General features: G+C 41.6%; 1 protein-coding gene across 2 annotated transcripts in view; it reads left to right on the forward strand.

Moving 5' to 3' along the window:
- Positions 1-3,676: 3,676 nt before the first annotated feature.
- Positions 3,677-24,527, forward strand: part of LOC144817868 (urea transporter 2-like) — a 316,753-nt gene continuing 295,902 nt past the window's right edge. Inside the window, exon 1 of one of the 2 annotated variants that reach the window (XM_078674742.1) lies at positions 3,677-3,812. In XM_078674742.1, the coding sequence (XP_078530868.1) occupies positions 3,810-3,812 (3 nt within the window). In that variant the 5' untranslated portion in view covers positions 3,677-3,809. Of the gene's footprint in view, positions 3,813-9,880; positions 10,567-24,527 lie in introns of those variants that run through there. The other variant, XM_078674743.1, reaches the window with a different exon arrangement.

Consider the following 24,527-nt stretch of genomic DNA (forward strand, 5'->3'; position numbering starts at 1 on the left):
GCTCCTTGCCAGTCTTGGGGGTGTGAAATTATTTTCTGTAATTGACTAACAGTCAGCATATTATCAAATATTCTTTTCAGCTGACTCTCAGGATCTCACCACATTTGTCACTCCCTTTGGAGTGTACAAATATCTCAGATTACCTTTTGGCCTGTCCTCCGCGGCCAGTGTCTTCCAGAAGTTAATGGAAATTTTTTTTGGAGACATGCCAGGGGAACTAGCCTACTAAGATAACATCTTGGTTTTTGCGAATGATTGAGAATCACATCTAGTTATTCTGAGCAACGTTTTGGGTGAGCTGGCCAAAACAGGTATGACCATCAGAATTGACAAGTGTAAGTTTGGTACTCAAGAATTTGACCATTTGGGTCACACAGTATCGTCAGAGGGCATAGAAGCCAAGTTGTCCTCAGTCAAAGCAATTAGTGATGCTGATTGTCCTAAGGATAAAGATGCCCTGCAATCCTTTTTAGGATTGGAAGAGTACTATGCACGATTTGTAAAAGGTTATGCTCAGATGGTTGAGCCTTTGCATTCCCCTTTACGAAAGTGTTCAAAGTTTGTCTGGACAGATCAAATTTCTGAAACGTTTGACCAAGTTAAAGGATTGGTCATTGAGCACCTGTGCTACATGTTTTTCAAGGCAACATTAAATGTTTCCTCAAGGTAGACGCAAGTCTAACTAGGCTGGGTGCAATACTGGGGCAGTGGGTTGCTAGCAAGGAACACACAATAGCTTTTGCCTCAGGAATGCAGAAATTATCTGAAAAGCATTATAGTACAATTCATTGCGAAGTCCTGGCTTGCTTGTGGGCAATTCAAAAATTCAAAAAGTACATTTGGAACGTGAATTTTAAATATTCACAGATCGCAAACCTCTAATGCACATATTGAATGGTGCTGGATTAGGTAGAGCTTCTGCTAGGTTGGTGAGGTTGCTGTCCAGATTACAAGAACTTCATTTTCCTATAAGGCACATTCCAGGAGGGAAACATTTTAGGGCCAACTGCTTATCATGCATGGCCTTGCACGATGAATCAGACCTTCCTGTTGGTATGGATAATGAATGTGTTGTTGCAGCTTTGTATGCGGTCAAAGAGGGTTCTCTTATATCAGAGCTGCCTTGACTGACAAAGACAACAAGTTAAAACAAGTCAAGGAGTTCATCATAAAGGGTTGGCCAGAAAGTAGGAAGCTGACTGGATGATTAAAAGCTTTTGCTATGGTTGCCTCAGAGTTGTCACTTGTCAAAGACATGGTCATGCGTCATGACTTGTTTATCCCTCCAGAAAGTCTTAGGAGACACATTATCAAGTCAGCATATTGTGGCCATCTAGGTATTTCTAAAACGTCCCAGCTTATCAAATCTTATTATTGGTGGCCCTCTTTAGACGCTCAAGTCACATTTTGTTTTTATTCCTATGCAGAATGACTTCTTTCTGATAAAAAGTGGAAACTGATGGATACACCCTTGCATCCTGTTCCTTTTCCAGTCAAACCTTGAGTCAAGGTTCGTCTGGATTTTCCAGGCCCTATGATGTTTTGCCTAGCAATATCAGGTTCCTAATTGTGATGATTTGATTATCATTCAAAATGGATATATCACACATTTTGTGACTCACCAAGTACGGATAATGCAATCAAATTTATGAAGAGGGTTTTCGCGATTGAAGGATCACCCTCCATTATTGTTACTGATAATGGCATACATTTTGTGTCTGACAAAATGCGCACATTCCTGGCAAGCAATGACGTGACACATTTCAAAGTTGTTTTATATTCTCCTTCTTCTAATGGATTAGACGAGAGGGCAAACAGAAGGAAGGTATTCAAGCAGCTCTCTCATCTTGCCAGGATGTTCAGGATTTTGTTGACACCAAAGTGTGGTCATATAACATTTCACCTCAGAGTACTATAGGTGTGTCAACTTTTTCTCTCTTAAGAGGAAGAAAAGTGCATAAAGATTAGTGTCCTCTATGGCTTCTGAACAAACAGTGTGTGGAAAAAGCAGGTAATGAAAGTAATGGTCTGAAGGCTCAGGTTGAACAAAAGCAGCAGACCATGAAGTTTAGGCATGATGATGGGAAAAGATTTAAAAATACATATCTGAATTTAAATGACTGGGTCCTAATTAAAAAAAACAGGAAGGTCCCTTAAGGACTGTCAAAGTTTTCCTCACCAGTTCAAGTAATAAATGTAAGCAAAGACTTCGCCCTTCTTAGTGATAGTGATATTGGCTTCCTATCGAAGCCAGAAAACCCATGGTACAGGGCTTGATCATCAGCCATCTGGATTATGGGAATGCTCTGCATGCCGCTATCAATGAGGATCTGCTCTCAAAGCTGCAGACTCTTCAGAATACTGCGGCCAGATTGGTTTTGAATCTCCCGCCCAGAACTGCCTCTGCTCCATGCCTAAAAAAACTCCATTGGCTCCCAGTGCGTCAGAGAAGCCATTTTAAGAATCTGAGTACAACACATAAGACTCTGTACAACACCGGACCTGAATAGCTTTAAAAAAAAAAACTCAACTGGTATTTACCCACAAGACCTTTAAGGTCCAGCAATAAGCTACTCCTGATTCAACCACGAGTCCGTACCTCCCGATATGGCCAGCGTGCCTTTTCCTATCTTGATCCTTCACTTTGGAACAAACTGCCCCCGCACTTGATATCTATCACTGAACATAAACAATTCCGTGAAATGCTCAAAACTTGGTTGTTCCCAAACAACCCCGCCATGTTCTTCAACAGCTACTAATGTGGTCTACCGTTTTTGCTGCAAGCGCCTTCAGACCTCACGGTGAAAGTGCGCTATACAAAAACCAATGACATATGACATGATAGGGGTTGGTGGAACAAGAAGTCGTTGGATCGCCTCTCAGATACTCAAGCTTGCTCTTTGATGAAACTCAACAAAGGAGAGATTGATCCATGTGACTGGTCCAGTTGGTTGCAGGATACAAACTCAGTTGTTTCTCAGCCCTTGAGTAGAAATAGCAATACAGTGATTACAGCTTCTCAGTGCGAAACTTCTCCTAGGCAACTTGTTTCCTTTCCTGTTGTTGAGGGATCTGTTCAAAAGGCTTACACATCTCCTAGAAGTGTTTATTCAAATAATGATGGTGTATGCAGTCGCCTTAGAAGAATGCCATCCAAGTGTAATGATTATGTCCTAGGTTAAAAAAAAATGTTTTAACCCTTTGGTCATTTCATGTGTATGCTTTGTGTTTCCTCATTTTGTTATTCGTGTTTTCCACTTTGTAAAGGAGGGAAAAGTTGTGGTATGGGGCCTCTCGTGCCCTCCCGGCAGGTGGATGCCTCCTGCCGTAAGCCCCCTGCATTGTTCAATTGTCGTTCCATGACTGATGCTGGAACGATGGGTGCAGGAACTCTGAAAATGTTAATTCAGTTTCCAGAGGTCTTCGCAGGCATTGGGAGCCTTAGTCGTGGGTGTCCGGTTATTCCTCAATAAAACTTCTCTTTAAGCTTGCATGAGTTTCTGAGTACTCATTCTTCAACAAGCAGCAGCACAGTAGCGGCTCCCGAGGCTGCTGGAAAAACATGATAACTCAGAGAAACATGGCAGGTAGTCAAGGACAGGGGGTGAGCAGAGGCGACTCATGGGCAGTTTGGGCACCCTCTCTGAGCCCTGGCTCGGTGGCGGAGGGGTGGGGCCGCAGGACTCACACAAGGTTACAGCCTGGCTATAAACCTATTACAGAGCCACACGGTTTACCGTTAGCACTATTTGTGCTTTGCTGCGCCAGTGCAAGTAACCACTAGTTGACAGGAGTCGTATTGAGCCCCAATGGTAAGATCTAATCTCTTTTTACAACTTGGCTATTTTTAACTATTTTGTTTTTGTCATCAATTTTAGATAAGTCATGTACTTTAAAATGTATTGTAAATTGTGCCAATATATATATATATATATATATATATATATATATATATATATATATATATATATATATATATATATATATATATATATATATAAAGTCATTATTCTAGCTTTTTTGTGTTTACAGGTGAAGCCGCCCCCATCCACAAAGCCACATGCATTTTGTTCTGCTTAATGGTTGTCCTGCGTGTCTGCAGTTTTGCACGGTTCTGCTTGTTTAGTCCACGTCCATCACCCACCGCCCAGTGTTTCTCTGGTGGGAATAGACCCCGCATTTTAGCTTTTCTGCATGTGACGCCTGCAGTAACGCGAGGCATGTGCCACTTTGCACTGTTTACAGTGATGTGGGAAACGGGCCTGCTGTGCAGCCTGGCAGGGGAGGTGTCTGACGACATAAAGCTGGCAGTTCGAGAACGGAGCGCGGTGTCCCAGAAAGATAAACGCAGCGTGTTTGTAGTAATGTTTATAATGTTATTTTTAGAAGTGCTTATTTAGCAATGATAGAACTGTTGTAGGTCATGCATAGAATGTGTGTATGTCACTATGCTTGTGTGTGGAGTGCTGGTCAGTCTGGAGTTCGTTTACAAGCTGGCAGCACCTTTTTATCTGTACTGCATATCTTGAGGAATAAAGAAGATTTATCACCAAACTTGGTGGGTATTCATTCACCACAAATTTGGCGACGAGGGAAACTGGCAATTTTCTAATGAAATTGATATCCTGCTTCATACAACTCTACATTTGTTATCCTGGATTCAAGAAAACTCTTCGTTTCAAAGAAAACTATTCGTTTCTCTTCAAAACAGCTGTGCCTTAGTGCGGTGAGACTTTCATTTATCTTTTCAAAAAAAAAAATGAAGAAAACCACTTTATTTTAGCTTCCTACCCACTCTGCATCTTTCAAACGCCACCGTTTCACAAACCGCTACAGCGTGTTAGCTCCCGCTCCAGTGAGTTTGAACGTCGCGGCATCTTGCAGAACCTTCCTTTGTCATCGCGCGTCAGTGCACTGCTCATCACTACTACATGCGCATGGAATTGTGGGTACTCGCGCATTGAATTGTGGGTACGACCCCACGTAAGGTCACGTCGGCGGCCATTTTAGATTGGTTTTATGCCGATTTTTCTTCATTTTCATCGCGTTTCACACCGATTTGATTCTGGACGCTGGCAATTGCTGTTTTCTGGTATTTATAAACGTTTATCAGTATTATTTATTTTGACAATATCAAATTCAAGTAAGGTGCTGCCTGCAATAATTTTTGTATCTTTCCTCAATAAGATAAAACAGATATACATTGATATTTACATATATTATTTTTTTTCTGGGTTTGTGTCATTATGCCTGACACTAACAGTGCCATTTCTTCTGGTGAAAAGCCTGTACATGGCCTGAACCTAAATGCTCCAAGAGAATTTTTAGTTGTTCCTGGTGATCCTCCTGTTGCTTGGTTAGATTGGAAAGAATATTTCTTGAACTATGTTGCAAATCTTGAAGATGTTAGTGGACCTTTCACTCCTGAAAGAAAAAAAAGGATTTTATTATTAGGTCTTGGCCCTGAAGGATTAAGAATCTACAATCAGTTGGACAAGACTGATAGATCTGCTGGTGACATTGATGTTTTCAATTCAGCACTTTTGGATATCGATGATTATTTCTCTCCTTGTGTTTGCATTGCTGTCACCAGACATTCCTTCTTTCAACGCAAGCAAAATAAATCCGAATCAGTTGAGGATTACGTTTCCGCACTTAGAAAATTAGCTGTTAAGTGCAAATTTGCTCAACTTCATGATGATCTTATTCGAGATCAAGTTGTCATGTACACTAAAACTAAAACCATTCAGAATAAGCTATGGGTTGAAGGTGATGGAACTTTGAAAGAAATTATCGCCATGGTTAAAAAAGCTGAACTCTCAGAACGTTGCGCAAAGGCTTCTCTTTCCAGTGAGAAAAAGGAAACTGAAATCGTAAACAAAATTTCTGAAGGGAAATCTTTTATTAGAAGTAACAAAGATTTCAGGTCTACTAATGCTAAAAAAGAAAATTTTGACTATAAGAAAACCTCTGAACCTGTGTGTTATAGATGTGGTAGTCATTCTCACCTTGCTCATTATCCTAAGTGTCCTGCTAAGAACACTAAATGTCTGAACTGTGGGGTTATGGGGCATTTTGCTAAGGTCTGTAAAAGAAAAGTCTTTAAAAATTCAAAAGGTAAGATTGCTTGCATTCAAGAGGTAGCACAGGATTGTACCTCATCTTCTGATGAAGAAGTTCTACTTGTACAAAATGCAGTTAAAAAAAAGGTAGTATTGAACATTTCTGATATTGATTCTAGTAAACCCTTATGCCAAGTCTCATTAGGTGGAGTCATGACGCAACTTGCTGCAGATTCTGGGTCACCCTATACTATTGTGAACAAGAATGTTTGGGATCAGAAATTTGTTAACCAAATTGGAAGTTGGTTGGAACCTTCTGATATCTCACCTGTTAGTTATACCGACAACACAATAGAGATTTTAGGGTTCAGACTACTAATTTTCAAGTTTAAAGGTATGCATGCCACTTGCAAGTTGTATGTGTCGAAGGATGGTCCTTCAGTGTTGGGTTGGAGGGATCAAAAAAGTCTACACATAATTTTGGATCCCAATAGCAAGGAACAAGTGTTGGTTTCCTGCATAAGTGAAGACACCAAGAAATGGGTGATTGATGAGTTTCCTTCTGTATTTACTGGCACTATTGGCAAGCTGAAAGGTTTTACACATCAAATCAGACTTAAAGACAATGCTATTTCTAAAATTCACAAAGCCAGGAATATTCCTCTCATCATTAGGGATGAGGTTAAATCCGAACTTGATAAATTGTTAAATGCTAATATTATTGAGACTGTTGAAGCAGCTGAATGGGTTTCGCCATTAGTCGTCGCACGCAAGGCCAATGGAAAGGCCCGTTTATGTGTGGATTTGAGATATTTGAACAGTCAAATTTTGGTTGATCAATATCCACTTCCACGCATTGATGAAATGTTGTCCTTAACCAAAGATGCAAAAGTTTTTTCCACTTTGGACCTATCAGCAGCTTATCATCAGGTTGTTCTTGATCCAGAAAGTAGACATCTTACATCATTTGCTACTCCATTTGGATGTTTTCGATTTAAAAGAATGCCGTTTGGCTTAGCCTCTGCTGCGGCAGTATTTCAGAGGCTAATGACCAACCTTTTTGGAAACATCAAAGGGGTAATCTTTTTCCAGGATGATATTTTAATTATGGGAAAGGATAAAGATCACCATGACAATCTCCTGAGAAAAGTTCTTAAGGTTTTAGCTGATAATGGTTTGGTTGGGGAGCTCAGCAAGTGCAAGTTTTCAAAGAGCTCTGTTACGTATTTAGGTCATGAAATTTGTGATGAAGGGATAAGACCTAAAACAAAATTAGTTGAAGCAATAGTGAATTCACCTGAACCTAAGTCCAAGGATGAACTCAGATCATTTCTTGGTTTAGCTGAATTTTACTCTAAATTTGTTAATCAGTTTTCACAGAAAACATTTCACATGCGTGTTCTCATGAAGAACAAATCACCTTTTGTTTGGGATGAGAAATGTAGTGCTGCATTTAAAGAAATCAAATATGCCATAGTGAATGCGCCTATGCTACAAGGTTTTGACCCGTGCGCCAAAACTTATTTGACCACTGACGCTAGTGGAGTTGGTTTGGGGAGTGTTCTCTCACAGATTTCTCAACAAGGTGATGAAGTTGTCATAGCCTTCGCTTCACGATCATTGTCACCTTGTGAGGAAAAGTACTCTGTGATCGAGCGTGAGACGCTTGCTGTGGTATGGGCAATGGAGCATTTTCGTAAATTTATTTGGGGTAAACAGTTTATTTTACGTTCAGACCATAAACCTCTGACCAAGCTCCTCACTACGGAAGGTTTGTCCAGAGCTTCAGCCAGGATTGCTCGTTTATCCATGAGACTCCAAGATTTCATTTACACTATTCAGTATGTACCTGGTGCAAAGAATGTGGTCGCTGACTTCTTAAGTAGATTACCCTTACCAATGAAGGAAATTGATTTGAACTCTTGGAATGATTGTTGTGTTGCTGGAATTTTTTCTGATCCTCATGGCTTATCAAAGGATGAGTGGAATTCAGCTTCTGGCAAGGATAATGTTCTTGAAACAGTTAAAATAAAAGTCAACCAAGGTTGGGTTGTCTTAACTAAAACTGACAGTCAATTGAAGCCATTCTGGGAGGTCAAAGATGAACTCAGTCTTGACGGTGATTTCTTATGTCGTGGTGACAAACTCATACCACCGTTAGGAGTACGCCAAAAAATTATCTCTTTGGGCCATGAGGGACATCCTGGAATATCCAGAACAAAAAGAATTATAAAAGCCTTGTACTGGTGGCCAGGCATTGACTTGGAGATCGAAAGGTCTGTTCGAGACTGTGTGCAATGTGAGTGTTCTGACAAAAGTCAAAAAACGCTTAATCCCCCAATGTCCTCACTTAGGTGTCCCAAATTACCCTGGGAGGAATTAGCATTAGATATTATGGGACCTATTGTGTGGCAAGATGATTCTATCAAGTTCATCTTAGTCTTAGTAGATCTATTCTCCAGATGGATCGAATTGAAAGTAGTTAACAGAGTCAACACTGAAACTGTTATATCATTTTTGGATGAGTGTTTTATCAGAGAAGGTCTTCCTGCTTCTATTCTAACTGACAACGGCGTTCAGTTCAAATCTGATACCATGAGGGTATTTATGGAATCATCTGGTATCAAGCAAAGATTTTCTGCTGTTTATCATCCCCAAGGCAATTCTGTTGTAGAAAGGGTCAACAGGGTTATTAAAGGAACCTTGCAATTAGCCAACAAGAACAGAAAAAATTGGTATGGCGAACTTGACAAAATGTTATGGTCTTATAGAATCACTATTCATGAAACGTGTGGTGAAAGTCCATTTGGTTTAATGAGAGGCAGATTTCCGTATTCCAAATTAAATCCTGTGTGGATGGGGAGAAGCAAAGAGTATGCTTGGAATTCTGACAAGGTCACAGAGAATATTTGCAAATCTCAGGATAAAAGCAAATTGTATTATGATAGAAAACATGGTACTAAAGATACTCACGTTGAAGTTGGCCAATTGGTTAGAGTTAAATCTTCCAAGAAAATTGGGAAGTTACAACCTAGATTTTCTGATCCCAAGACAATCACTAAAGTAATGCGTAATACCGTCTTGTTAGATGATGGTTCCATTCATCACATGAGTAAGATTGCTTTTGCCAGAGGGTCTGATCCTTGTAAAAACAAGAAGGGGGATGTGTGTGGTGACTTTTGGTGGTTGACTCCAGTTGTGTCCTTGGATTCCAGCACAGATTCTTCTGACGGAGACAATATTGTTAGTCAGTCTTCAACTCCCTCTGACGGTGACAATATTGTTAGTCAGTCTTCAACTCCATTTCCCGGATCTGAGTCTTTGGTCGAAGAACCTCAGAACGTTGGTAAAGAGCCTAGTTCTGTGCCATCTTCTTCTCTAATTCAATGTGATCACAATCCTCCTGTCGCTGAGAGTTTGCAACCTCTTGTTCTTACCAGAAGTGGTAGAAGTGTTGTTACTCCAAGATTTTTAAATGATTTTGTCTGTAAATAATTCTTTAAGTTGATTTTGTTTTTTATTATTTTAGGAGGAGGATGTGTAGTAATGTTTATAATGTTATTTTTAGAAGTGCTTATTTAGCAATGATAGAACTGTTGTAGGTCATGCATAGAATGTGTGTATGTCACTATGCTTGTGTGTGGAGTGCTGGTCAGTCTGGAGTTCGTTTACAAGCTGGCAGCACCTTTTTATCTGTACTGCATATCTTGAGGAATAAAGAAGATTTATCACCAAACTTGGTGGGTATTCATTCACCACAGTGTTTATCAGCATAAAGCGTGACTCGTATGTTTTAGGTCAGAAGGCGCCCAGACGCAGGAAAGGCTCCACGTGCCTGCTATCCCTCGCGCAGCTCCTCGAGGCGGAATGCTGTAATAGACATGTAATGTCACACAGCAGCAGGTGCATTAACCATGGGGTTGTGTAGCCCGTTGTAGAACCAGGCTGTTTTTTTTAAATATTCGGCGCAGTCTGGACAGGAGTTCTGGGCTGCTTCAGCACGCAACTCAGCCCCAGTGCTGTTCAGCATCCTGTGGGCAAGGGAAGTCCGTCTGTCTGTGACGTGGTGCGAATAAATCGGGCTCACTTGAAATTGACATTTTAGCAACGCAGTGCCTGGCATTAAATCGCCTAACAAAGACTTGCAAGAGCCAGGGGCTCAAAGAATCCCCCTCCCCTTCTCCTCCCCCCAATCGGGGGAAAGCGGGGTTCCTTTGAAGGGGAACCCTCCTCTCCCAAAGCCATGCCTTGCAGAATGCGTGCGAAGGCATCGACTAAGAAATAGATAAACTTTCGGGAAAGTCACTCTGCTGTTCCAATCAGGACACCTGCAGCTGGAGGGGGTAACCCTTCAGTAGGACCCCATTGAGCCCAAAACCAATTAATATCGGTGCTACCCGAGAGATGACGGGACCCCTCATCACATTTTCCGGGGTTGTTCCCCTATCACTTTGTGTGATGCCACCAGCAAGAGCCCAGCTGCAAGCGGTCAATTTACCAGCAGGCAAGAATTTCATTTTCATAAATAATTTCTCATGTGTGTTTCATTTTAAATGGCAGAGCATCTTTGGTGATGTTGGTGGCAAGGAGGTCTTGTCAGCACAACAAGGAGGGCCAGGGGAGGTGTATAGACCTGCAGGTGCTCCCTCCCAATTATTATCACTAGCACTCAGAAAAGACCTGGGTCTTACAGAGGTAAAGAGAGAGAGTAGCCTACCTGAATGGGGATGTTCCTTTCCTCTTCGATGCTCATGACGAGCTCAGTCATAACGGCTGTGGAATGCCCACGAGGGGCTAATTCCCCTCCTGTGCGGGCGTTCCATTGAGTGGGCGGAGTCATGATGAGCTTAGCTCATCAGGAGCACTGCGTCACTGCACGCAGCCCCCTTCCCTCCGCGCCGCGGGGGAATTACCCCCACGGCGAAGAGGCTAAGGATAAATTCCTCTTCCACCAGAGGTTTTATGCTTCATCATTGGGAAACTCCTCGCACTGTGACTGCTGATCCTGGTGTAGGCTAAAACTCCCTCACTTAGGAGTTCTTTGGATGTTTTCAGGGAGTTTGTAGAAACCCTGAGATGAACTAAAGGGTGGCGAGGTATGCATGGCTTGGTGGGGGGGGGGGGGTAGTGGGTGAAAAGACATTGCAGAGGTGTGTAGGTGTGTCACTGGAATAAGTCAACATGTTTCTGCCTATTTTCTCTATCAGAAGCGGTGTATGGGCCTTCATAAGGAACTGTGATAATTGCTTCTGCTCTACAAACGTATGTATAGAAGGGAAATACAAAACTACTCAGTGGCCAGTTGAAAGGTGCAAAGCGGGTCTACTGTCACTTCACCTGTGGAGGAATACAAAAACAGCTATGTTACGATTCGTGACAAAACGTGTAATCTGTTGCGTCATGCCATCAAGTACCCACATTTGTGCTGCGTATTAAACACTTCAATGTGTGTAAAGTTGAAAGACATTGTGATCCTAGAATATTCACCTGGAGCAAGGTGAATATTGATCACCATGATAATATGTACATTCAGGGCCGGTCCTAGGATTTGCGAGGCCCTGGGCTAAAAAGGGAATGTGGGAGGCCCCTCTAATTTAGATAAGTGGCCCCTTGCAAGGAGACCATTCACAGACACTGCGGGAGGCCTATTATCCAGCATGTTTGCGCCCCCACAGTTTTAACTTTCAGCCCCAAGCAATTCTTACACCTTCAGCAGTATAGGTGTGAGAATTGCTTGTGGACTAATAGTTAAAATTGCTGGGGCACTAAAATGCTTGACAATGGGCGTCCCACAGTGTCTCTGAATAGTCTCCTTGCAATTGGGACAAGAGGAAGCGTCTCCCTCCCCTAGGCCTCCAGACACCATCCCTGAGAGGCCCAGGGAGGTGGGGTCCTCCCATGAACCCTAATTGCAAGGTGACACCTTTCTTTAAAATGGATCGCATGGGAAACAACAGGCACACCACCAGTGTGGGGCCCTGGTGGGCTGAGTGCTAGGCCCTGGGCAGCTGGCCACACTACCCATGCCTAGTGCCGGCCCTGTGTACATTATACGGTTAAGCATGGCGTTCATGCATGGTACAACAGCTTGGCCCACAATCGTCTGGTGTTTTGCTTAAGCTCGAGGGACCCTGGCATGGAGCTTAGGGCACGCTCTGTCCCATAGTCAAAATACAGGTGAAAGTGGATGGTAAGGCGGCTGGGGACGAAAACACTCAAAAGGTAGTGTTGAGAAAGAGCAAGTAAGAGAACAAATGTGTGCCTGTTAGGGGCAGAGAATATTAACCCTAGTAGGACTCTAAATATGATTAAAAGCCTATGTATGTGGCATGTGAGTACGTGTGCCAAAGGCATGGAGCTGGTGTGCGAAAGTGTGATATGTCAAGGCATTCAGTGTAAATGATTGTTATAAATGAAGAAGAAGCCGTAATCCAGTAAGTGAAGTTTATTCTTCTTAAAGGTAACTCCACCCGTCATGAACGTCTGGTCTCCGTGAAGCCGGTGGTTACAATGGCAAACGGAAAGACTTAGGCGTCCATGCGCGAGGGAAGTAATTTGAATCATTACATAGTAAGCACGGGCCGTGGCTCGTGTATATACATTTTGAAAGGTAACAATATTAGTTGTAGGCTTTATCCCATCCTCGTCGCCAAATTATGTTATAAATGAAGAAGAAGCCGTAATCCAGTAAGTGAAGTTTATTCTTCTTAAAGGTAACTCCACCCGTCATGAACGTCTGGTCTCCGTGAAGCCGGTGGTTACAATGGCAAACGGAAAGACTTAGGCGTCCATGCGCGAGGGAAGTAATTTGAATCATTACATAGTAAGCACGGGCCGTGGCTCGTGTATATACATTTTGAAAGGTAACAATATTAGTTGTAGGCTTTGGCTCGTGATGTAGACGCGAGTCATGTTCACGAGCCAAACCCATGTCAAAGTGGCGAGGCGAGTCAGGCGCGAGCTAAGCTCAGTATTACAATGATCTACTTCTTTTAAGTCTCGAGAACTTGTCAAACTTTTTTTAAAAGGCTCAAGAACCAGTCTAAGAAACTGAGATCTGCTGAATAATACACGAGAACTGGTGGGTTACAGTAACTTGGCTAGATATTCTACAAAAATGCTCTATGAACAAAAATAGAGCCAGCCACCTACTTAGTCTGTATGCTTTGATATGTGCCCCTCCTTACACACCTGTTCATTCATGCTTGGCTCTCATCGCTCACTCACATGCTGCTAGTCCACCCTCCCTATAGATGCACCCCTGAGAGTGCACATGATATTTGCATGTTGAGTGGGGGTCGATGGACAGCACGAGTGACCCAAGGTGTCATTACAACAGGTTAACGTCCCAACATTGTTCCCTATGGCTAAGTGGACATCTGCTGCCTTGGCTCTGGCCTTTCATTCCTTCTCGCTTTCTGACCAATCTGTAGGATTTTACTTGGCCTGGAAACTTTGACCCAGGCACAACAGGAACACTGTTTTGAAAATGTTTATTTAGAATAATCCAGTCCCCATGTTTGGCACCCTTACTTAGGTGTGACATTTCACCACATCTAGTTTAGAAGTAGTGACCGTGCAGGACGGGCCCAAGTACCACAGCTAGCCTCATCACCAAAATGGGTTCATTTTCATGGTCAAAAGTTTACGTCTCCATATTGCATTGTAGGACTTATTGGTTCCAGGGGGAAGGTCCAGCAACACAAGTGGTGTATCCTTTTTATTCATCCACCCACCCATTCTACACTCCATTCACCTGTCCACTCTACCATTCATCCATTCATTCACGCTGCCATCCATTCACTCAGCTATCCATTAGCTCACTCGCCATTTATTCATTTACTCTTCAATCCATCCATTTACTCTGCCATCCACTCATCATCCATTCATCCACCCACCTATCCACTCTGCCACTCATCCATTCTGCATTCCATCCATCCACTCTACCATTCATCCATCCACTCTGCCATGTATCCACCCATTCATTCACTCTGCCGTGCATCCATTTACTCTGCCATCCATTCTTCCAACCAGCCATCATCCACTCTGCCATCCTTCCATTCGCTATCCTGCCATTCATCCACTCTGTCAATTTGGAAGTTTTTGTCCTCTCTGTCATTTATACATTCACTCTGCCAACAGGCCATCCATTCTGTCATTCAACTATGCTGCAATCCATCCACTCATTCACCCTGCCATTCAGCCACCCATCCACTCACTCTGCAATTCATTCTTCAATCCATCCACTCTGCCATGCATCTATTCTGCCATGCATCAATCTACCATTTGTCACCTCTGCCATCCATCCACTCTGCCGTCTGGCCATCCACCTGTTCACCCACCTACACATTCACTCACCCATCCATCAGTTGACTCTGTCATCCTCCCACCTGTCCATGGACTCATCCATCCACCCATCTCTATACTTTCCCATCCTTCAACCTTTTCATCCACCTATCATTCACTCATCCTATCATTCACTCATTCATCCACCCACTCATTCATCCATACTTCTTTCTTTTCATCCTTCCTTCCAATATTCCTTCTTTGTTTCCCTGTTCTATTTACCCATCTTTTGTTTTTCCTTGTTTCTGCTGATCATCTTGTATTGATGCTGTATTCCAGCTTCAATAATGAATTTCTCTCTGCTGAGTTGCAGACAAAAGAGGCCCATGAAGAACCCGACCCCCGCTGTAGCAGCTAAAGCGGGGACTCCATGAAGCCCATGGCTGGACGTGGTGGGATTTAACACCTGCATCCAACTTTGGTGGGCGTGCAACGTGGCCAAGCATAACCTCAAGCTGCTGGTGTATTTTACAATACAAGTCACAATTAATGTTGTTTGAGAAGCCAGTGGTTCTTATGGATAACTCGTTAATAGACCGACATTTCTGATTCTCTCCTGTATTTTGGTAGGTTTGCCTGCACAAAGAAAATTGAGTACACTACTTTTCAACACAATTTACCCAAAATGCCCTAAAGCATTAGTATTGCAGTTGTTAAAAAATAGAAAAAAATTGACTTTCACAATAGCCATCAGTTTTTGGTAGCCTCTATCCATACCTCTGCACTTCTTTCATCTTTCCATTCACCCCTTTAATGTAGATTCTTAATGTTGTAAATAAATCTCATGGGAAATGACAGATTGTATGCAAGTACGAAAAAATGCATGCTAATACATATCTAAAGCCATGCAGTCCCAGGCAGACGTTTTACATGCTCCTACAGCTTTGCCATTACTCGGTATATGTGCACCCCACAGGGTCATAGCAGCAGACAAATGACACTACTTTTACAAAGCTGGAATTTTTTCAGTAGTGGCCATTGCGCAAAAGCTAGTCAAAATATATATTTTAAAATGTCATATTTATGTTCCTAACACCTGCTTCTATGAAAACTCTCCCATGTTGCTGTCAAATGCAAGCTTTTTATTTCTGAAAAAATAAACCAAATTGCCATGAAAAGTGTATTTTTATGAAAAACAAAGCTAACAGCTTTTCACACTATATATATATATATATATCTATATATATATATATATTACCTACTGGCGGTCGCCAGTAGGTAGTTATAGTTAGGATTGTTTTCCATAGGAAATCCGCAACATTCTATTGGGAATAACTTTGGCGCCGGTGGACGAATTTTCGCGCATTTCTCAAAGAAGATGGCCCGCTCCGCTCCGCTCCTTCCCTGAACATTTGGGGGGGATTCGTGAAGTGGGGGCCGAGATAAAAGGGGGGCCCCAAAACGTGTTTTCCCCATGTTAATTTCCATAGGGCGGTTGGACTCACTTTTAGCCCGAATGGCTGAATGGATTTCCACCAAACTTGGCAAAATTGTAGGGACTGGTAGCTCGATGTGCCTTTGCTATGTCTCAAGATATGTGCTCCAGTGGATTTTGAGTAATTTAGGTTCAAACAATATATATATATCTATGAGCGCGCCCTGGTACGCGCACCGGGGAGCGCACCCGGCGCGTAACGCGAGGTCGCGAGTGGAAAGCTGATTGGCTCTCGGGTGTTTGTCAACATTCTAAACAGTCCGGAGCGGCCGCCATCTTGTGTGTCGGTAGGATCGAGACACAAGAAGTGGCAAAAACAAAGGGGGAAATGACTAAAAGGGGGCAGGGTATTTTTTTTTTCGATTTTCGCAGGGGGAGCGCCCGGTACGCGCACCGCGGAGCGTACCGGGGAGCATACCATGGAGAAAAAGGAATGACAGAGTTTCCCAAAAATGTTGCATTTTTTAATAAATTAGAGGTAGTTCTAAAAAGAACTGTTTTTTTATTCTTTTTGTTATTTTATATTTTTTTATTGTTTATTTGAACATTTTTTACTTTTTTTGGCTTTTCTGAACAGTTTTATATTTTTGTTGTATTTTTTATGGGGAGAAACAAAAAACAGGGAATTGTAAATGGCTCAACTCCAGCAAAAAAAAAACAGGAAAAAATTAATGTTTCTTCGGGCACTTGTGGTGATCCCAAGCACGGATGATAAGTGTAATGCTTTGCTCACCATAGCATATTGTCCCTCCACAAAATATGCAAACGATTCTAAAATTGGAAAACTTGGATTGAATGCTTGGGATCATCTCCCTTGCCTCTGGATCCGATGGGGTGGGTTGTTTACTTTGGGAGGTGCTGGCAGAAGATTGGGCAGGGTTTCTGGCCAGTTCCCTGACCTCTGCCCTAGCATAGTTATTAGGGTGCCGGCGTTGCATGTGCCGAATCATGGTGTTGTTGCCAAAAGAGTATTTTTTGTTAGGGTTCCCCCTTGAAAGTTGAAAGTCACAGATTAAACAAGTCGCCTTTGGCGCATTAACTTTCTTCTTGTCCTTTGGGATGGAAAAAAACTCCCAGATAAAGTGCTCCTTTGGCTTATATGGGGTAGTATCTTCTGGTAGGAACCTCCCCTCCTCCTCCTCCTCCTCCTCCTCTTCTTGTTCTCCACCACTGTGGTGTTGTGGTGGTCCTTGAGGTGGTGGTGGTGGTGGTGGTGCAGATGCTCCTGCAGCTGCTGCTACTGTAGCCATTTTTCAGACAAATAGGTACAGAGAGGTCTTTCAACAGGTCTTCCTCACTCAAAGTACAAAGTGAGAATGAGGAAAATAGGTGGGGGCTTTCATCATTTGGAAAACAAAACTGTCCTGAACCAATAAAAAGTGTTACTTTCAGGACACATGACTCGGGCCTTCATCATTTGGAAACCAAAACTGATCTGAACCAATGATAAGTGTTATTTTCAGGTCACATGACCCGAGGCGCTTACGCTACGCGTCCCGGGGCGCGTCCGGGGGCGCGTATCGTAAGCGCGTCAGGACGCGCCCGGCGGCACTTACGTTGCACGATCATATACGTTCGGGCGCTTCCGGGTGCGTTTACGCCGTGCGTCATAAGACGCATCACGCGGCTACGCGATACGTCACGATGATGTTTTGGTTCGCGGCAATAGCGCTAACGGGACGCTCATCGGTACGCGCCCCGGGAGCGCTACGGGGCAAAAAAAATAAATAATAAATAAAATAAACATAAAAAATAGTATTACATAATTATACAATATAAAATTCATTATCAAAAATATTACATTTCATACCTATAGAGATTTGCTATTAAAAAAAACTATGATATTCACTGAAAAAAACATAGGTTTCACACCAGTTATAGTTAGGAATTAGCATTTAAAAAACCTATTAAATTCACAGAAAAAAACATAGGTTTCACACCAGTTATAGTTAGCTGGAAATTTTACTCGCATAAAACCATTGAAATTCCCACGTTATAGTTAGTTGGACTCACTATAACTTGCGCGTGCAATGCACTGCTGATGACGTCACATATTACCTCACTCATGACATGGTCAGTGACATCACTCATGACATCACTGATGACACCATCCTTGTGACAGAGTGACAGACCTCCTTTCACTGTGATGTAACCCTTGAAACACATATTCAATAATAGAAACTAAAATTTTCAAAAAAATGAGATACCCATACCAGTTACAACAACCAATTCAATAATTCCACCATCTATATACACATCCACTCATTCACCAACAGTTCTATATAGTCACTCATACATATACTCACTCATCATATGTAGTGATACACCTATACATCCTGTTACACACCGACAGTCATCTAAAAGATACTCTGACACATACTCACACATGCAAATAAACTATTAAACATCCATTTATTTGCATATACAGCTATACACACACTACCACTTTACTTCTAAAGAAACTTACACATACTTACTCTCTCAAACAATCACTTATAGAAACACATACTAATTTAAACAGGAACTCTTACAATCTCTTACTCTCACATATACTCACTTATATACATCAATATTCACATATACTAGATTAAAACATATGTAGTTACTGATAAAGACACTAGTGAGACAGTCATTCACTCACGAACACACACATATACACACTCATCCACCCATACAGTCCTGCACATATGCTGTCTTTAAAACACATACAAAGAGAGAGTCAGTCATTCATGCATCTATATGCTAGGTAATACCCCCACCAAACCACACAAACACTCATACTGATACTAAGAAAAACATCTAATACCCATATACATACACATGTATCTACTCACCAACCCATGCAGCCACTTATACACAAAGTGAAACACTAACACATATATTTAAATATTTAAACATTACTCACTAATATATGTATTCACTAAGATACACTTAATAAGCCAGTTAACCAATCAATTTAAAGAAAAAAAATCCATGTAAACACTTATTTAAACATTTATTCTTCCATCAACTTTTACATACACATATATAACACATATTTATTTTTCAGAAAGACACACATTCACTGGATGGTGTCATCAGTGATGTCATGAGGGATGTCACTGACCATGTCATGAGTGATGTAATATGTGACGTCATCAGCAGTGCATTGCACGCGCAAGTTATAGTGAGTCCAACTAACTATAACGTGGGAATTTCAATGGTTTTATGCGAGTAAAATTTCCAGCTAACTATAAGTGGTGTGAAACCTATTGTTTTTTCAGTGAATATATATATATTCACCGCCCGAAACGCGTCATCTGTTAGTGCTGCTGTGACCTTCACTTGAATGAAGTACCTCTTGCCAGCAATTTGGGATTCGTTGGTTTTTTCCTGGGACAGAACAACAACTGGCATTCCCAAGGTGAACCTACATCGTTTGATATATATATATATATATATATTCACTGAAAAAACCATAGGTTATAGACCATATATAGTTAGGAATTAGCATTTAGAAAACCTTATTTTACTCACACAAAACCATTGAAATTCCATATATAGTTAGTTGCACTAACTATATATCGCGCACCCGCAATCCACTGCTGATGATGTCACATATTACATCATTCATGACATGGTCAGTGACATCACTGATGACATCACTGATGACATCACTGATGACATCTCAAATGACATCACTGATGACAACATCCAGTGATTATGTGTTTCTGTAAAGTTTAAATATGTTTTACATATTGAAGAATGAGTGGATGTATAAGTGTCTGAATGAAGGTTTTAGTAGGTGCGTGATTGACTGTATGAGTGAGTGATTAAATGCGTCTTACTAAATGCACGGGTTAGTGACTAAACTGTCTGAAAGTGTGCATCAGCATGTCTGTTGTTGTGCAAGCTGCTGCATGTGTTGATCAGTAGCTATATAAGTAGCTATATGGGTTATTGATTGGTTGCACAAGTATTTGTATGGGAGACTGAGTGTGTGTATGGCTGGCTGGGAGGTGTGTGACTCTGTGCAGATCAATGTGTACTTGTATCAGTGATTCTATAAGAGAGTAAGTATGTGTTAGTATATGTTTGAAAATGTAAGGTACTCTATGTTTAACTGTGTAGATTAGAAAATGGAACTGTGATTGATTCTTTACAGGACTGACTAGGTGTGTGAGTAACTCCATGGATGAGTGGCAGAGTGTGAGTGTCTGTATAGGTGTATGAGTGCATATGATAGTGTTGTAAAGATGAGTGATTGTATGTATGAATGATTGTATGGGTGAATGAGTGAATGTGTGTGTAGACGTAGGAATCAGTGAGTGCGTATGTAGTAACTAGTATTGGTGTGTCAATGGTTTCAAAAATTATACTCTGTATTTAACACTGGGTGTAACAGAGGTTATATTAAAGTGTGAGGAGATGCATTGTATTGTCACATTAATGATATCATCATTGATGTGACCATTGATGTCAAATGAGATATCATCAGTGATGTCACTGACCATGTCATGAATGATGTAATATGTGACATCATCAGCAGTGGATTGCGGGTGCGCGATATATAGTTAGTGCAACTAACTATATATGGAATTTCAATGGTTTTGTGTGAGTAAAATAAGGTTTTCTAAATGCTAATTCCTAACTATATATGGTCTATAACCTATGGTTTTTTCAGTGAATTTTCAAGGTTTTGTAAATGCTAATTCCTAACTATATATGGTCTATAACCTATGGTTTTTTCTGTGAATTTCATTGGTTTTTTAACAGCTAATATCTGTAGCTGTAAAATGTATTCTTCTTTAAATCCAAAAATATATTTTATATGTTTATGAATAATTTTTTTTTTTAATATTTTTTTTTCTACGTTCCCGCTTCGCGAATCGGGAAGCTTCCCGTTAGCTGACCTTGATGCCGCGAAATAGACCGCGAGCCGGTAAACGTTTCTTTACCACAAGTGCCGCGTTAGAAAACAACATCGTGACGCCTCCCGTCCGCATGACGTTCCACGTTGTCGCGTGATACGTCATATGACGTGCTACGTTAGCGAACTGGTACGCGAAGCGAGTCGCAAAGCGCAGGTTTCTGGAAGCAAACCGTGAGGCCCTGCAAAGCGCTTAACGTAAACACAGCAAGTCATGTGACTTGGTAATAACACTTTTCATTGGTTCATTTCACTTTTGGTTTCCTAATGATGTAAGACTAGGTCATATAATCTAAAATGAACACTTTTGATTGGTTGAGAACTCTTGTTTTTCCCAAATGATGAAAATCCCTCCTTCTTTCCTCACTCTGACTTTCATCATTGTGAGAGAAAGACCCTTTGTGATCACTGAGCAATGGCTTCTTTAGTAGCTTCAGCTGGTGCTTCCCCACCACCTCCACCACATCCAAGGAAGAGTGGACCACCTGCTCAAGTTATAATTCAACAAGAAGAGGAAGAAGAGGAACAGGACGACGAGCACGAAGAGAGGCAGTTTTTGCCTGAGCAGCCCAAGACGTCTCACCGGAAAGAAAACTTCATTTGGCAATTTTTTAAAATTCCCAAAGGTCAGAAAAAAGTAAATGCAAGATACGTAACTTGCCTTATATGTCAAGATAGACTGTCCAGAGGAACCGAGAAAAAATACAGTTTCGGAAACTACACAATGCATCGCCATATGACTAGGTGGCATCCTAACAACTACAGTGCTGCACAGTTTCGGAACGACCTAGATAATCTCCCTATTATGGCCAGAAGATCTGTTGTACCGGAAGTAACGGGACCAGAGGGCAGGGAGATGGTGCCAAATATACAAATGAAATTTGGTGAAGTAAAACACACCTGCGTATTTTGCGATGGATTCATTTCCTACGGAGAAAAAAGCATCACTCTGATCAACAGAGCTATTGACTATCATATGCAAGTTTGTACGAAACGCCCAAAATAATAAATACTTCTTTTTTTGTTTTGTTGCTCCTGTTGAGCCCTTTACAATGAATCGTTTTCATTGCCCCCTCCAAGAAAAACCAAAAAAAATATAAAACCTCAGAAAAATTCAAAAAAAGTAAAAAAATGTTCCGAAAAATAATAAAAAAAATATAAAACAACAAAAACAATAAAAAAAAAAGTTCTTTTCAGAACTACCTCCCCGTTATTAAAAAATTGGTACAATATTTGGAACTGTGCCAACCTCTATTTCTCTTAGTTCGCTTCCCAGTTCGCTCGCCGGTACGCGAACTAGAAGCGAACCAAAAACAGTAAGTATAAGGGAAGGAAACAGACACTTATGTTAAAAGAAAGACAGCTATAGGGGAGTAAACTAGAGATACTATTACCCGTAATCCACTGCTGATGATGTCACATATTACATCATTCATGACATGCTCAGTGACATCATCAGCAGAGGATTGCGGGTTTTTTGGCAACGTGCCTTATCCACGGTTTAATAACGCTGCCTTTTGCTTTATATAAGTTTTCAAATTGTATGAAATATATACCAATAGGTCGTTATGAACCTTTAGGTAGTGCTTTTCTTCATGAGGTCTGGTCGCTTCCATACACATACAGATGTTTCAAAGATGATCAAGAAGTTTATCTGAATGGAGAGGAATGCACTGAGACGCCAGATCATTCACTAATGTGTAGGCACATACAGTTACACGGTTCATGCAACAAACACCGACCAAATATGGCTTGCGTGTTGCAAGGCACGCCAGTTCCTGCTATCATCCCCACGTTCAAGTTGTTGGAAAATGGTAGTTATTTGATGCTCAATAATGAAGATTGTTCTGAGTTAATTGAAAAGGGTCTGCACCTCTGTACGGGTGTTCGCTATGTGAAGCACGAAAGTTTCACGGGCCGAACTCAAGGCCACCTCTCTCTGAGACAAAAGAGCTCTTATTCTTGCCATGCCGTTGAAATCTGTCCCAAGGTTGGTATTTGTGGCCAGATTGAAAACTCCCTATGTTCATGTGTGGGAGGAAATAGAACATTTCTGCAGCAAATAACCCGTTCACTTACTGTTACGATAAAAGGAATACTTTTAATTCAGATTTGCCTTTCAATTTCAGCAAGATGGTTCCGACTATCTTTAACGCATCCTCCACAAAGACCCTGGCGCACTTTTTTAAAGTTGTTACCAGTGGTCTCGTGACTTCATTTGAGAAAATCTTTGGAGTCATCCCTGCTTCCTTTCATTCTATTTTCTCCACTCTGGTTCGTGGATTGGCATTTTTACTTGCATTACCAGCGGACGCTCTTGTGCTTTTTTACATTTTTAAATATGGATGTCCCTCCTATGCAACCTCCCACCCTGCAGCTGCTGACACTGTTCCGCAATCGCATGCTAGAATATTATGGCACAATGCCGTTGGCGATATTAAGCACGGCATATGGATTATCTTTTCGATTCTCCTACTTCACCTGTGTCCAGCCTGTATTTCACTGCCTGACCTGTGATTTCGATTGGGCCATTGATTTGTGTCTCTGCGGACCGGTTTCTCCTGACGTCGACTTTAATCAGCTGATGACTCCTATCATTACTCACGAGTTGGTTTGTCCTGGCGAAAGGATTATGGCTGTGGCATTGATGCATGCACTACTTGGTCCCTGGAATTTACTGGCGGCAGCACAGTCTTTCTTGGAACAGAGCTTTCTTGAAAACCCACCGAGCTGTCCTCTGATGGTGATAGAGGATCCGGTGCTGGGAGAGCACGTATGTTCTTTTCCGCTTTTAAATTGGATGGCTGAACTGTTTTCGGATGAAGACGGTGACTTCCTATTGGAGGCTGTTGCAGCTTATTTTGCATACACAGTTATGTCATAGACCTTTTTCATGTTTGATATGCTGAGTACTAGCATTTCATTGACAATTCATTGACTTATTTGTCAAGTTTTTATTATTTACCTTGCCTATTGGCTTAAGACTCGATAAAGTACTTGGCTGTTTTATTTTTCTTTAGCATTAAATTTTCCTAGTTTTTAATGCTTTACCTTGCGGACCGTCCACATATAAACTTGCAATCTACTCTCATGAGATGGCACTTCTATTATCTTATTCAGTTCGTTTCCGGATCATGGGGAGGTGTCATCTAGGTCCTGGATATCTTTACACCGTGTTAAGTTAGCATGGGCTCATTACCGGTTTAAACGCCATTTTTCCTTTTTTGCAACTTCTGCACACGACACTTAGTTGTTGCTTTAGCTTTCCACCTAGTAGTTCATCGTGGTTTACATGAGAATAATATGTTATTGCTCTACTATCTGCTTTGCTTGTTAAACTATATCTGTACAGCGAGTGCTAAAGTTTCAAGAACAACACGATACAGAATTGTTATGAGGTCTGATCTCCACGACTTCATACTCATAACATAAGTGCAACTTCTGCCAATTCTGGGCATGAGGCGGGTTTTATATTGCTTTGCCGAACACACATACACAACAGTTGATGCGGTTCACATGAAGAGAGAGCTGGTGTATGCTGATGTGATTCCTTCAAATCTAAGACACTAAAGTATGGGCACGCCCTAAACCAACACAAAGAGACCTTCTTAGCAAATAATATAATATGTGTATTAGGGAGGGTGAGATATAAGCAGCCGCGGGCCGTGGAGGGAGTTACGGTGAGGCAGGGAGGCGGGGAGGGGGAGAAGCAGGGTGGAGCCCTCTCTACCTTGCCCCTCCCCCTCCCCGCCTCCCTACCCCACCGTAACTCCCT

This window comes from Lissotriton helveticus, chromosome 2_1 (assembly GCF_964261635.1).
Source record: "Lissotriton helveticus chromosome 2_1, aLisHel1.1, whole genome shotgun sequence".
Classification (NCBI taxonomy): domain Eukaryota; kingdom Metazoa; phylum Chordata; class Amphibia; order Caudata; family Salamandridae; genus Lissotriton; species Lissotriton helveticus.